Genomic DNA, 15,396 nt, shown 5'->3' with positions numbered 1-15,396 from the left:
ACCTCAGCACTTTGCACCCATGATATGAATCACAGCCTCAACTTCCAAAATGAAAAATTAGTAGGTGTGCTGTGATTATAGCTTAAATCACCAGCGTAGTTAGGCTAGATAAGCATATAAAATTTTGAGCTTTAAATCCCAGCTGTACAAAAGGAACTGCTTTTGTGAAATGAGTTGCTTTCCCTGATCCAAGTTTTCTTGTTCAAACCATTTCGTCTGCCTAAAAAAAAAAAAAAAAAAAGGCTTCTTGTGCCAATGAATGAGATTAATCTTCTAAAGCTTTTAGTAAACTACCTGCAACATTACAAATAAATAAATAAACCTACCACATAGTTCCCTGTTTTCAGACTTTGCAGATTCAGGGTTCACTAAGAAGTCATCTCTCTTTTTCCTTTAAAAGAAGACAACCATATAGAATAATAGAGTTCTCTGTCTAGCATACAGACCCATCTGGAAAGAATTTAGTCTGCAATAATTGTGGGCATTTGATTTAGCTTTAAATCCCTGTAGGCAATTGAAATGTAAATTTATTGGGGTGAATTTATCCCCAAATGCCTTTGGATCCAATGAGGTTAAGAGATGAACTTGGCCCATTGCACTATACAGCTAGAGCTTGCACTCTTTCTGTTGCATCAAGATATTATTATATGCAGTAATGTCTGTCATTATAAGCAGAACTTTACTAGAAATAAACTCAATACAGACAATACAATCTCACCTGAATTACAGTTATTTTTCAGTTCTTTCAGGATTAGTCTTCTCTGGTTCTGCATATGTTCATAGACTAGTATCTAAATCACTTAGGCAATATTGGTGTAATTCATTATTCAGTTATTCTGTACTCATCTGCGAAAGACTTTTCGGTTAAGTAAAATTCTTTGCATTTCAGTCTGACATTCTGCTGCTGAAAAAAAAGTTTCAAGAGGCATTCAGTGCATAATGTAAACAATGCCATCTGTCTTTTTCTTTGTAAAATCTTCTTCGAGATAGCCCTGATATGCCTACTGTTTTCAATCACTTAAAAGGCAGTAATTCCATTATATCATCCACTATGTAGGAACTGCCATTGCTTTCAGTCCACTTCCAATCCTGACACAAGTAAATCACTTTGATAAGATCCCTTTTTTATTTATTTATTTTTTTCTGAGGAGACTAGCATAAGTAATGATGCCTGTGATAGACCAAGGACAAAATGACTATAATGGGCTTTTTGTAGGAAATGAAAACATATGCCATTGTGATTTACCCTGTTACTTAGAAAATGTTTTCCTTGGAATTTTTGCAACAGCCATATGCTCATAGTGAAGGGCATTAATGAATGTGAACAACCAAAGGGTGAATTTGAACAAAACTTTCACCAAGCAGCAGTTTTAAATAGCTATCACTACCTAGATTTCTTAAATGGGAACAGAAGGTCAGAGCCTTTTTGGAAATCTGCCGAGGTCAGATTCATCTTTGGTATTATGCCACCTACTTACATGGAAACGCGACGGGAATGTGTAAGGTTGGATCTTCCTTACAAACTGCTATGGCTTATCAGGCAGATATGCCTTCCTTCTATTTAAAAATTATTTGGGTGACTTCAGTGCTTTGTGCCACTGGTGAGGCATGGGCCTGGCAGGCACTTCTACCCTCCCAGAATAGACGCTGCACGAGATCTGTAGTATCTGTTGACTTCCTGCTGCAAATTGGCCTGGGCCCTGACACAGAGAGAGTATGTTCAGAGGTGGGCTGTCTCTGGACACATCTTTCTCTTGCTTGTAATTTCAGGAAAATGGGAGAGTGCCAGATCAGATGGTCAAGTGTGCCATGAAAGCTTGCTTGGAAGGATCTGGACTAGTTCGAGAAGCATTTGGACAATGGTCTCAGACATATGGTCTGATTTTTGGGTGGTCCTGTGTGGAGACAGGAGCTAGGCTCGATGATCCTTGTGAGTCCCTTCCAACTCAAGATATTTTATGATTCTGTATGTGTCTCTGAACACGGACTGGTCACTGGCTTTATTGCTTGCATTTTCAAAACTGTAAGGAGTGTTGGTCTTGTATTTGCTGTCTGAGACCACATTCAGGAAATACAGTGAGACGTTTACTCTAATTCGTCTGCTGGAGAAGCAGCACCACACAGGTAAGAGGTGATCAGGGATATTAGAACAGGCCAAGTATGGCTTTTCCAGAAACAAGCTGTGTGGTAATCCTTTTGAAAAATTATTTTAGACAGTCTGTGTGAGAAAGCTGTGATCTGGGCAGGAAAAAAACAGCATGTTTGTATTTTTTAACCTAATGAATTATTTTTTCATTCTGAGGTCCAAATGTCCACTGCCAGTCATAGGGTGATGACGGGTTATTCTGTGAAACAGATAAGAGGCTGTTTAGGGTGTTATTGGTATAATATGCTGTTTCCTTTCACAGAGAAAGCGTGGAGAGCCTTATCCAAAAGCATTCCTATGCCCGATCCCCCATTCGAACCTATGGAGGAGAAGACGATCTGGGAGATGACAGTCAGGCAACACAAAGCAGAGGTAGGAAAAAGTGCTCATGAGGTAAACTGGGCTTGAGAAAAGGAGGATCACAGCCAGTATTGTGGTACTCCGGTGTCTGTCTCTGCCCTAAATTCCACAAAGAGGAATACTTGTTCCCTTATGGCTCCTCTGGACACCTGATATGCCAGTGGCACTGGAGCTGGGGGCTAGTTCAGGAGACAGCTCTAGAAATACATACGCAGACTTGGCCAGCAGAAGAAAACTATTGCTGTTTCCTCTTCAAGATGGCTGAAAAACATACAACTTAATTGCCATGGTGCTGAGTACAAGCTAAGAGTCCCCGTCCCTTGGTAGGACTTTAAAGCTGTGGCTCAGCACCACTGGTAACGTAGATGTGCCCTTTGCTGCCCCTACAGCCTTCTGCCAAGAGGACTTGGCTCTGATCACCTTCAGCCAGCCTGTGGTTAACCTGTTTTGCCTCTACAGGAAGAAGAGTCCATTGCCGCCAGGAAAATTGACGTTTAATTGTTTGTCTCATGATCTCTAAAATGTGCTTTTCCTGCTTGGGCACTTCACCTCAAATGCTTTAAGTTTGTCTACTTTAGCAGCCGCAGAAGTAGTAGCAATGCAGAGTTGTTCTTTGTGGGGTGACTTGCTGGACAAATTGCATCTGACATAATTTGCCACTGGAAATAGATCCATCTTGTGAGATTGCTGACTAGCATAAACTTGTGTTGCATTATACTTTGCATGGTGACTTTGTGACCTGCCTGATATGTGACAAACACTTGAGGTAAAGCAGTTCTATCTGCCACCCGGCTTGCAGTGCCCTTGTCTTGTCCTCTAACTTCATACAGTGCTGCTAAGATAAGAGCATTATTTCTGGTCATAAGCTCTTTGGACTTGTGCAGGGAAAACACACTTATTTTTAACTACGAGTTGCTCTTCAACAAAATGTGATTAGTTGGGTGTGTTCACACACATCTATTCTAAGAGTAGTTCCTCAGATTATGGAGTTTCTGGAGCAACTCCTTAGCTGGTACGATGCCATTCTTGCAAATACTTTTGGAGATTACCTTACTTTACATCAGCTTAGATCCTAGGTCAGTTATTGTTGAAGATGGCGTTAAATTTTCCTTTGCCAGAAGTGCTCAGAGCAAGGCACCTTCCCTGCAGGAATTGCATTTCTTCCTGGTATGATGTCCCTCTTTGGGAGTGGCAAAGCGAACAAAGGTGAGTACCAGTGTGAGAACTGGCAGTCAGAGCCTTTCTCTTCTGAAGAGAATTCTGAGGGAAGGTGTCATTGGAGGAAAGAATATTTCATTAAAATTTATTTTATGTATAATATATACAGGGTACACTTCTGCATTTACTTGCAACATGGCAAATAAGTGAGGAAGATGATGCAACATGACAAATAAGTGAGGAAGACAATGAGCTGTGGCAACTAGCTTTTTTCTAATCTGGGAGCCATATGCTAGCATAGGGTATGACTGTCCTGGGCAACCAGAGGAAAGCACAAAGTTGCACATTCTGTTCTTGGAGATGAGTAACTTGTACCGCCTTTACTCTCTGTTAGCTCTGGTGACCTTAAATAATGAAAAGTCCTCTGAGATATAAGGAGAGTTTCTTATTGAAACTGCTCAGACATTTTTATTTCTTCTGATGCATTTGAAAACAACCTGGCATGCAAAACCAAGGGGTGTCCTTCCAGGTATATAAGAATTGATAGCTAAATAAATACATGCTACTCGGTGGTGTGCGTAAGAAGCTTTCTGAGGCTTTGACTGCCCTGGAATTATTAGAACGCATTTCTTCGGTGCCAGCAATTGTGATATGTGAGACTTTTTGGAGTACTAGGTTGTAATTAGAGACCGTTGCAGTTGGAGGAGGAAAGGGTCTTTCTGGATGTTCCTCATGAGAAGTAATGGCATACTTTGTTCTGTGTAGAAAGAAGAAACTCTCACTGCTATTTATTTCTAATTACTTCAACACCCATACAGAGCATTCTCATCTCAACCAGTTTCAGCCATCTAAAGATAGAAGTGGCTAGCCTTCAACAGTATATTTATTGCAACATGTCTGTTTCCAAAGGAATTAACAGATAAGAAATAAATCAAAACTATACAGTGCATAATGTCTGGGTGCCTGTGTTCCAGCATCAACATACAAGATTCATGGTAGTCACGTGGAACAGAGCCAAATGTACAACTTCTAGTAAAATCTGGATTTGTAGCCAGCTTTCACGATAGTGCAGTAATGCTCAGATATTCCTTGCTTTGTAAAGGGTTTTGCTCTGCTCTGTTAGTATGGTGTTATCCTTGCAGTTTGGCTCTGGGTCCTAATTTCCCAGCAATTAGGATTTGGTTCAGTGGTAGGGTCAAGATTTCGTTCAAGTTAGTTCTACTGCTGAATTGTTACAAGTTCTGCCTCCTGCTACTGCACTAGTTGACTCATTTCATTAACCAGAGGAGGAATTAATCAAGAGTAGCTCTCTGATTTGAGAATCTCTCCTCTCCTCTCCCCTCCCCTCCCCTCCCCTCCCCTCCCCTCCCCTCCCCTCCCCTCCCCTCCCCTCCCCTCCCCTCCCCTGAGTGTATTTATAAGGTTTTGTTGTATCCCCCATCTCTAGAAACTAGACATCGGATGATAACCAGATGAATAGAAGAACTGCAGAAGTGAAGGGCAACCTCTCCATCAAATTATTTGAAAACGACCATCTATAGTTATCAAAACAAGTTATCCTTTGTTTTCCCCAAAAGTTTACTGTCAAAATAAAATAAATAAGTTATTACATATATTTTGTACATAATAAATTAGTTATATTTTAAAAATAAAATTTTTTCTTTTTTTTCAAATTCTGCTGTCTTCAGAGAAAAACGTTTTAAATAAAGACAGTTTATGAAAAGAGAATTTTTTTGAACTTTTCAGATGGAAAAAATGGCAATGAAACTACTTTTATTGGATCAAAAGTAGTTATTTACCTTTGGAGTGAGTTTAGCATATTTTTGTGTATTTCACTTAAAACCCAGCATCTCTTAATCTGATTTAGTATTGCCGTTGTTCCTTGTGGCACTATACACAGTTGGAAAAATAATAAGAATGTTTTGACATGTTAGAGCTTTTTGCAAAAAAGTCAATCTGAGTGAAAAGATGCAGTGTTAACACACTTTCCTGGGATTAAAGAGAAAAAAAAATTAAAAAAAAATAAAAAGAAACCAAGCCGAAACCACCACCAGCAGAACAAAATCCAGAATCTTGTAGTGAAAATGACATTTTTCTATACTTTCACCAGACTGAAATTTTAGAAAAATTTAATTTGTTCTACTGAGAATCTGATATGGAGAGCTACAACCATGCCTTCACCACAGGGACGTAATGCAGTGTGATTCCACATAACCGTAGATGCTTCAGTGTTTAGTGCCAGCATTGCAAGGTTTTAAGTGTCTAATATGAAAAATGTCCGATGAAAACAAACTAAAAGATTTTACTGTTCAAACTAATTACAACCAGCTTCTTATAATTTAAATTTTTCTAAGATGTAGGGTTGAGGGAGATCAACTGGCAAATAATAATATAAAGACAGATACAATAGAGAGAGAGAAGCATTTGGGAAGAATTTCCAATGACAACTTGTCATTAAAATCAGCCTTGCTGTAAAAGATTCTTTTCCTCCCCTTTTGCTATTTTACCAGCTTTGTGTGTTGCAGTGCAAACACGTCAGGCATTCTTTCTCTTTGTTTGCAGGATCAGCTTTTACAACATCTGATAACCTGTCCCTCAGTTCCTGGGTATCCTCCTCAACCAGTTTTCCTGGATTTCAGCATCCACAGTCATTGAGTGCCCTGGGTACCAGCACTGCATCCATAGCTACACCCATTCCTCATCCAATCCAAGGATCTCTGCCTCCATACAGCCGCTTGGGAATGCCTCTTACACCCTCTGCAATAGCGAGCTCCATGCAAGGTAGTGGCCCCACTTTCCCTTCCTTCCACATGCCTAGGTACCACCATTATTTTCAGCAGGGTCCTTATGCAGCTATCCAGGGACTGCGTCACTCCTCCGCAGTGATGACACCATTTGTATGACTAATGTAAGACAAGAGAAACACGAGATTTTAAATGTGCAAGCTTGGTATGAAAAAATACAAGTGACCTTCCTGAAAGGCCTGTGGCAGGAGAGTTCTGAATTCGTAACAAACCAGCTAAGAAAATGCATAATGGAGATTGATTCCTCCCTTGAGGGATCACAAGAAGAGAGCGTGCAGCTTGGAGCTGCTCACAGACCTATGTGTAACACAGTTGAAATGGATCCCAAAGTTCCCAGGATTTCTGGTCACATGCAGGTTGTTCCAAAGGTGCATTGTGCCTTGTGGAAGAATATGTTTATGCAGCAGTGTACAAATTAATTGTGTATAGGTCTTTTTCCATATGCTAGAAGGATTCTGAAAAAGGCAATACTCTCACTCATCTACATCTCTCTTTGTGACTAATGAGCGTCTAAACAGAAAAATGTGTCACTGTAATTTTGAGCATGTTTTGGGCTATCTCAACATACTTTTGCTGGGAATAGGACAAAGTGGAGAAGGCCACTGTCCTTTTTGAAAGTCTGTCTTATATTCACCAAGAGCAGTATTTCATAGTTGCTACTATAACCTCAAAGAGAAAATTATGAACAAGTTTTTTTTTCTTCTTTCTCTGTTAATTTCATAAAACAATTATCAATTCCAAAAAGAACTGTGTTACAGGACTGTAGCAGTAATGATGTATTCTGTCATTTGGTCTAAAAATAAGCTTGTCCTGTGTCCTAGGAGGAGCAATTTAGCTGTCTATTAAGGTATCATGAAGGAAAACGTTGATTTTTGAAAAATCTGTTACTTAAACTTAGAAACCCAACACATAAAATCTTTAAATCAAAGATTCTGTTTGCTGCTGTGCTTGCCACTAAAGATCTGTGTCCAGCTGCAAATGTGTACCATTAATTAACAGAATTTCAGGCTGGATCAGTCTATATATATTCTAGATCAACCTATAATCAATAATCGTCTTATAAGATGAATGGCATTGGAGTATCCTTCTACTTATTCTAATTTTCTTGCGTTTGGTCATGGCTGTTATTAGACAAGCTGTTTGGTCAGGTAAATGAGGATTGTATTGTCTGTTTTTTCATGTCCCAGTAGAATGGTGTGTTCTTGGGAATATTTCAGTGTCAAACTTTGCGTATATATTTTTTATTCACATTTTCCTTTTTTAGTTAGCAATTAGAGTTCTCATTCAAAGTACTGTTGACTTTTTGTAGCACATTGTGTCCAATACAACTGTAGAGTCATAGGAAAAATTGACCTCTCTGCAGAGAGCTAGCATGAGTCTTTTGCACTGTTGAAAAATGAACCAGTGTGCTGCTGGTTTTCTGCATGGCGGGAACTGGGATTTCACTGTAAATAAGAAGTCAACACAGAGTTTCTGTGTACAGTTGCATCCAAGTTATAGATGATCAGACATCTACTTGTTAAAAACAAACAAACAAACAAAAAAGAACTAGCAATCCAATCCCATATATCAAAGTTCTGTGCAGAGGTGGAACACAGATTGGAAAACAGTCTTTTTGGCACTGTTCTCCTCTGCTCTTGATCAGTGGGTGATGGCATCATATAGTGGAAAGTGGAGGGCAGTACAATGAGCCACCTACCTCCCCTCTCAGCAAAGTGCAAGGCAAGTCACGCTTTTTTTGTTGTTGTTGTTCCATTCCCTCATCTTATATGCCCAGTCACACCAAGCAATGACAACCTCACAGACTATTCCCAGTTACTATTGTAGGCCAGTGCATGCATCTCACAGATAAGGGCCATTTTTATGTATTTCCCAGTAGCTGAATTTAAAATCCCACAAACTGACCTTTACAATCACCTCAGTTATCTGCAGTATCATCCTAATTTCCCTCTACTCACTGATGGACATGCTGATAAAAAAATGACCTGGGGCAATTTGCAGCTTTCGTGCTCTGCATGTGAATGAAAACAAACTTCTGTTTACAGTATCTGTGTTCAGAGCTACCGGAAGGAGTTCCATAAAAGCATATAATGAGCAAAGCTCTGGTTTAGAATCAGACATGGACTAAATTTGTCTTGATATGTCAAAATATTAAATTTTGCTCCAGGCTATCAGGTTCATCTGAAAGGTGCACATTACAAGATTGTGCCTACTCACGACCTGAGTTAATATAAAAATACTCTTTGTCGGATAATTAGATGATACTAGAAAAATCTAGATGATGCTAGAAAAGACCCACAAGAAAATACCTCTTCGAGTACATATAAAATTCCACAATTGTGAGAATTCCAGGGGAGATTTGGAAGGAAATTTTAATACCTCTCCTTCAGTTGCTTGACTTCTGTAAGAAGTACGTGTAGTTGTACGCAGGTCCTATGATGATGTTCACTAAAGTCTGTGGGGAAGTTCTATTTCTTGTATCTGTTTCCTTCTGCAGCTCCATCAACTTATCTGGGGTTGCACGGAATATGATTAGGTTAAGAAGTCAAGCCAGTACCTTTAATGCTGATATCAGAAAGTGGTCAAGTAAGCAGGCAGCTTTCGCATGGCTCTGGAAACAAGTTTGGAACAGGTAGGCTGATTTAGGCAAGCTTTTCAAGTTACATAAAGCCTGCTCATACATTGACCTGCCCTTCCTTCATGAAGCAAAGGTGGAGAAAAAAAAAGTACAATCTTCAGCCCTTTCCCAGTCCCTGTTCTAAGAATACAAATATTAGGCATGCACAAATACCTCTGATAATGTTTCATAGAAAATTCTCCAGGCTCTTCCTGAAGGAATGAAACTGGATGTTGACAATGCCATTTACCAAAATATCAAGTGAAAGACAAGAGCTTTCCACTACAAGTAAAATGCAACACATATCTGAAAAATATGGCAGTAGACTCTCTCTATATAAAAACATAAGACCAATGCCTCCTCAAGATTCCCCGTGATGAGGTTCACTTTGAAGATGATCAAGAAAGGTTTCTGCAGAAACCTATCTGTCAAATCCACACCCTGATTTTTCCAGTCAGGTCAAGGCTCAAATCTCTCTCCACCTAATTTCTTCTCCCTGTCCCTTTCACCTTCCTGTGGACAAGGGACAGCATGAGAGTGATTCCGAGATAAAATTCCTGCTTCTCTGAAGTCAGTAGTAAATATCTTGACTGTAATGGAGACAGGATTTCATTCAACATTCTTACCTAAAAATAAAGTCAAACTGCCTGGACAGTAACTGTGACAGCAACAATATAGGAACTCTGCAGAAAAAGCTAAAAAAAAAAGAACAAGAATTTGTAATTAATTGGTTAGAGAGTGAAATTGCTTTGACTAAAAAAACAAAAACAAAAACAAAAAAACCAACTCTACTACTTTGACAATAACTCAAGTTTTTTATTTAAGGAGTTGCTGTACCGCTGTCACAATTATATCACTTTCAGGATAGAACATCTGTTGCTGGTAGATGGTCTAGGAATGCCAAATATAATCTAGAGTTTATTTTCCAATATAATTCACATTTTATATCCCCTGAGAAGTGCTCTTCACCTTTATGAGCTGTCTTGGCTGAGCAAACTGGTGCTGTTTTGTGGTTGCCTTTTTTTTTTTTTTTCTTATTTAAGAAGGGTGGAGAGAACATGCCTGAATATGCTTTTCAAAGAGAATGATAAGATTATGTTCCAAAGTGTTAAGAATACTTTTGGGTGTTTTCTGGATTACCCTTTTATCCACAGATAGTCAAGAGCCTCAGGTCTTTTATCCAACAAAAGCATCCCAAACACTAACAAGACTGATGTGGATGCATTTGTCTATTTTATTTATTTATTTTTTAATTCAAGTTTTGGAGCCCTGAGAGAAGCTAGACATTAAAAACAGTTTAAATTTGGCTGTTTGGTTTGCAGCATTGCTTTACATGTCCTGAGGAACACTCAAAGATTCAGTCTCACTGGTTTCAGTGGTACTCTTCCAGGTATAAGCTGATAAACACCAAGTGGATAAAGGTGCAGAGATTTGGATGGAAATGCTTCTTTGCAAGTTCCAACATAGTATGTTGTGTGATAGCTAACATCCTTATAGTGCAGTCTAAAAAATGCAACAGCAAATTTTTCACTAGAAGGCTTTATCAATGTGGGCTGTGTCACTGCATGAGCATATACACATATTAAGTTGTTGCAGCTTCCAACATCCAGGAAACGCTAACCAGCATTTGTAAATGAACCTCTTTTAAACTGAAACAGTCTGGGCTGGCACTTGTTTACACACTACATCCTCTTTATTTGTGTGTATATTATAGAGAAATGGAAATATCAATGAGAATTATTGCAAAAATCTGGGGAGCTTTCCAAAACTGGAAGTTAACACAAATTGTGGTAATTTACCCCTAGATAAGGGGTAAAGCAAAGTGAGATCAGTGTAACACTTAGGGCTCATTATCTGGGAGGAAGTTTTGTCCTCAGAGCTTATGCTCATCATCTGCAGAGGGGTGATGTTCACTCACTGCAAGATTATTTTTTGTTTTGGTGAGATCTTATTCTCACTACTCCTTACAGAGTGATTTTGGCTGCAGAAGATGTGGTTTCTTTACTAACCACTTATGTGCTGACCAGAGGATTTATGTATTACTCTGTGATAAACTGTCCTTGAATATAGTCTCTACTCTATAAAATAACAACTACTTTTTCTTTATTTTATCTTTTTTAAAAGAAAACTAAGCAGTGATTTAAGTAAACTGAAGTAACTTTTTATGATAGATTAAGGACAAAAAATACAGTTTGCTGTATTTTACCTTTAGCACATTTAAACATTTTTTTTTTGTACCTTGAGACACGTGAGGAAAGATTTGGTTTAAAAATGAGGAAGGTAAAAACTGGATGTAACCTCTTTAACAGAATGTACCACAGTTCTGCTGTTTGCTGTGTTGACTTTGTTGTTTATAATGCATTGTGTGAGCACATTCACCATGTACTGAAGTGTGTGTTTGTGTGTATGGGGTGGGGGTAGGGGGAAATCTTTTTATGGAAAAAGAAGTTATGAACATAAACTATGAAGCAACATCTAATGAAAAGTTTCTTTTTAAGTGCAATATATTTATTTCTGCTAGAAATATATCAACATTATGTAATATTTGAAGCATTAAATGTTATTTGTAAACAGCTTAAAATTATATATATATCACAAAAATTGTACAGAAGTGCAAATGTATGGATATTCAGTTTCTTTCATTAAAATATTGGGTGTTTTGATATATCATTCTTATTTAGCCAAATCTTGCTGCCTCTGTTGTTTTTCCTCTAACCAAGTCCCTGAGTGCACTGGAACCAACGGTGGATTTTTCTGTGAGCACACAGAATTTGGAAGGGCTGATCACATGCAAAAGGCAGTCTGAATCTTGAATCCAAGATACAGAGTGATAATTCTACAGTAGTTAAATGTCAGTGTAGTTTGCACATCATTACAAATACGATTTTTCAAAATGCTCCATTATCATATTCAGAAATATTGGTGGTTTTGGCCACTGGAGCAGAACTAAAGTGGCTGAAATGTGGGGTTCCCAGGATCCCCAAGATAATAAAAAGAGATCTAGGAAACAGTCTGAGAAGGAATTGGAAAGGAATCAGGTCTGTTTAGGATGGAGATGTGGAGATTATGGGAAGATGCAAGAAGGTTTTCAAATGTGAGAAGAATGTAACAAGGAAGCAAGGAACAAATTATTCTCCCTATCTACTGCAGGCTTTTAATAGGCTTTTATTTAATAGGATGTTATTTCTATTTAAATAACATATATTAAAGCATGGGAGAGTAACCTGAGACATCTAAGGTATTCAAAGAAGAGGGATAGTGAAGCAGGGGACCAGATTGCCTACAGAAGATAAGGAGCAATGTCTGTCACTGGAAGTCTTTAAGAACTGGTTGAACATGTGTTACTTGAGAATGATGTGACTAGAGCCAGTCTTGCCTTGGGACAACCAAAGTCTCTTGAAGTGCTTTGAAGCGTTCTGTGAGAGCCGTGTCTTAAAGCATCTTCTAACAAAATCCTAGTGTTGCTCCAAAGGTTTCCATTACACACCTGTAGTTGAGTTTTTTCCTCAAATTGAGATCAGCTGAAGGGTCTTTATGCAGCTAGTTCACAAGTGTTGCTGGCTTACAGGGAAACCTGATGTGATAGAAGAGCTGCAAAGTCATAACAAACAGCTGTAGCACTGCCTTAGTTCGGTTTCTGTCTAAATGTAAAGAAGGAGAGAACAGCCTGAGGTAAGTCAGATACACTTTAAGTGTGCTGAATTGCAGTCATGCATTAATGTAACCATTTTCCATTCGGAATATTTGCAGATGAGGACAGCTCATTGAGTTGGTAATTGTGTATGTTGTCTTTTGTACCTGTATTATATTTTGAATGTCATCTTGGTAGCAAAAACATCTATTCTCTCATGGATTTTCAGCACTGTAAAAGTCTTTTGCTTAACCTCAGGCTTGGGGGCTTTCCTGATTACATGTAGAACTAAACACGTGTGCTGGCACTTTTTCTGCATCAGAAATATTGGCTGTGTGCTGCTTCAAGATGTAGTTATACCAGAAGTCTTGCTGAAATCAGTTAGCTTGCTTGTTTAAAGTTAAATCAATGCTTAAGTATTTCACTGGCTTTTCAGTTGAACACTCTGTGCTTTGTAGAATCAAGACTTCTGGGAACAAGTTGTCCATGTGACAAACACCTTTATAGTTGGATCCTTTTTTTTTTTTTTACTATTGGCAAAAAGAAAACCAGGGGATTAAATAAAACAAAGATCCTGAACTTCCTCCTAGCAGGGTTACTCTGAAGAGGCTGATGAGTAGTCATGATGGCGTAGGCTGCCTTGTGTTTCATATTTAGAAAACAGATTTATATCCAAATCATCTTACTTGGAGACAAGCAGCACAGAAGAAAAATATATATTTGGATGGTGATATATTCTAAATTTCCTGTTTAGAAGCACAATGAATGCACTGATTTAATGTTATGTTAGAATTATGGAGCAATAAATGATATTTTGAATTGTGAGTAAAAAGCATTTCAAATGCACATCAAATTATTTAGATTATGCCACGTCAGTTCAATATATAGATAATTACTGATTATTGTTATTTATAACAATATACTTAACTAAATATATAACAATAGATATATATATCTAACAATAATCAATAATTCTAAGAATAAAGAGTTGTCAGTCATCTAATGCCTAAGATTCTTATTAAAGCTAGTCATTAATATCAGTGTTGGTCAGTGAGGCTCTAGGGACCTTTGGGGAAACTACAGAAACTGGTTCTTGTTCTCCATAATAATTACTAGAAGGACTAATACCATGTGGGGATACTTGCCAGACAGATTTTTTGAAGAGTGAGATGATAACCTCACCCAATGCAGACAGTACTAGATAATTCACTGCTGCAACATTTTTAGTTTTGTAAATATAAAATACAACCCTACAAACAGACCTAGAAAAATGTGCTGGTTTTTATTTTTTAGGCCTTCTGGGTTGAAAAACAGGCTTAACTATAGAGACTAGAGTAAGTTATTTGGTCATTGCCTGTTGTTGAATTAAAAATCAAAAGTATGCTGAATCATTTTGATCTACTAATTGACTTCAAATTGTTTTTATTCTCATTGCAAAGCCTACCAGGAATATGTGTAGTCATTTTTGAGAGGTTTCTGTGTCCTAATGAATCCCCTTGTTTTGAGACAACGTTTTTGGAGACTTGATGAGTATCTGCTTCAAAGTTCTGTGCTCTCCTGTGTTTGGAGAAGGGTGGTTAGCAGAGATGATGATGAGATAAATGATTGCCCTTCAGATATTCAGGGGGCACTCAGCAAGCTAGCAAGCTCTTTGTCTGCTTTAATTCATTCAGCTGTTATGGGCGATAGCTCAAGCAGCAAGATGACTTGGGCAAATGCCTGCAACAATCCATAATATATGGTATTTAGGAAAAATAACCCCCCAATGGTGGAGGTAATATAGTTCCTTGAACAGCTGCAGCAGTTCTCTGTTTAGATGCTTAACTTCTGGCAGTTGTTCCTAGATATTCACAGCAGGGATGAAGTACGCAACATAAAATCTATGTCATGAGTCTTTTATCTACTCTTTCAGAGGCAATCTGTTCATATATCCTGTCAGCTCAAACGAGAATTACTGTTATGCTTTTCACCTGAGTCTCTGTGTTAAGGCACCTTAAAATGTCCTGAAAGCAATAATATGAAATTGTGGGATTTCATGACTTCTTTACTTATAGTCTACACCATCTTCCAGTTGGGTTTTAGGGACCATACATCCCATAATTTTAACCATAAAATCCTAAATCATTTGGTTGTTATCAGCAGAATCCACTTTCTCTAAGTTATCACAGAACTGGAATGAGCTGTGATTCTTCAACTGATAGCCAGTCCTTAACAGGGGCTGCTGGAATTGGGCCACCTCCAAGCAGGGGTCCTGTTCTATTGAAACCACTCCTCCTCCTGTTTCTCTTTTCTGTTATGAGACATGAAGTCTGCTGGTCTGTGCTGGTGTTCTCTAGTGTGAAAGCTGAGTGTGGGAGACAACTGTTTTTTTTTTTTTTCTTTCTCTTACTCCTTGTCTTAAAGTTGTGGTTGATACCTAGTCCCTTACAAATCTATTATTATTCCTTCCTGTTCTTATTATTCCTCTCATAGACCCATCCCAGGGCAGCTAAAAGAAGAATTAATCTTTATCTTGATGCAAATTGGTGCCTGTAAAATTTGCATTGATAATATCTGAGTGTGTACCCCGGGCTTTGGAATGGCAGGTTTCAAATTCCCTCCCTCTGAGTGTTATAGCTCTTAGACTTTAGGCACCAGACACACTGCTCATCTTCAATGATATTACAAATAAGCTCAGTAG

The 15,396-nt window shown here is 38.3% G+C and overlaps 3 protein-coding genes across 5 annotated transcripts in view; 2 read left to right on the top strand and 1 right to left on the bottom strand.

The window, feature by feature from the left end:
* Nucleotides 1-11,748, top strand: part of TBX20 (T-box transcription factor 20) — a 50,606-nt gene extending 38,858 nt beyond the window's left edge. For both annotated transcript variants that reach the window (XM_080581796.1, XM_080581795.1), the window contains 2 exons: nt 2,409-2,518; nt 6,227-11,748. In XM_080581796.1, coding sequence (XP_080437922.1) covers nt 2,409-2,518; nt 6,227-6,567 — 451 coding nt within the window. In that variant the 3' untranslated portion in view covers nt 6,568-11,748. The remainder of the gene's footprint in view (nt 1-2,408; nt 2,519-6,226) is intronic.
* The window catches only part of SEPTIN7 (septin 7), a 594,594-nt gene that overhangs the window by 364,316 nt on the left and 214,882 nt on the right, over nt 1-15,396 (bottom strand). The gene's annotated exons all lie outside the window — the stretch shown is intronic.
* The window catches only part of DPY19L1 (dpy-19 like C-mannosyltransferase 1), a 71,768-nt gene continuing 68,987 nt past the window's right edge, over nt 12,616-15,396 (top strand). Inside the window, exon 1 of the mRNA XM_080581792.1 lies at nt 12,616-12,757. The gene's annotated coding sequence lies outside the window, so the exon portion shown is untranslated. The remainder of the gene's footprint in view (nt 12,758-15,396) is intronic.

Source organism: Anser brachyrhynchus (genome assembly GCF_964034855.1).
Source record: "Anser brachyrhynchus genome assembly, chromosome: 2".
Taxonomy (NCBI): domain Eukaryota; kingdom Metazoa; phylum Chordata; class Aves; order Anseriformes; family Anatidae; genus Anser; species Anser brachyrhynchus.
This window is presented reverse-complemented; position numbering and strand designations above follow the sequence as displayed.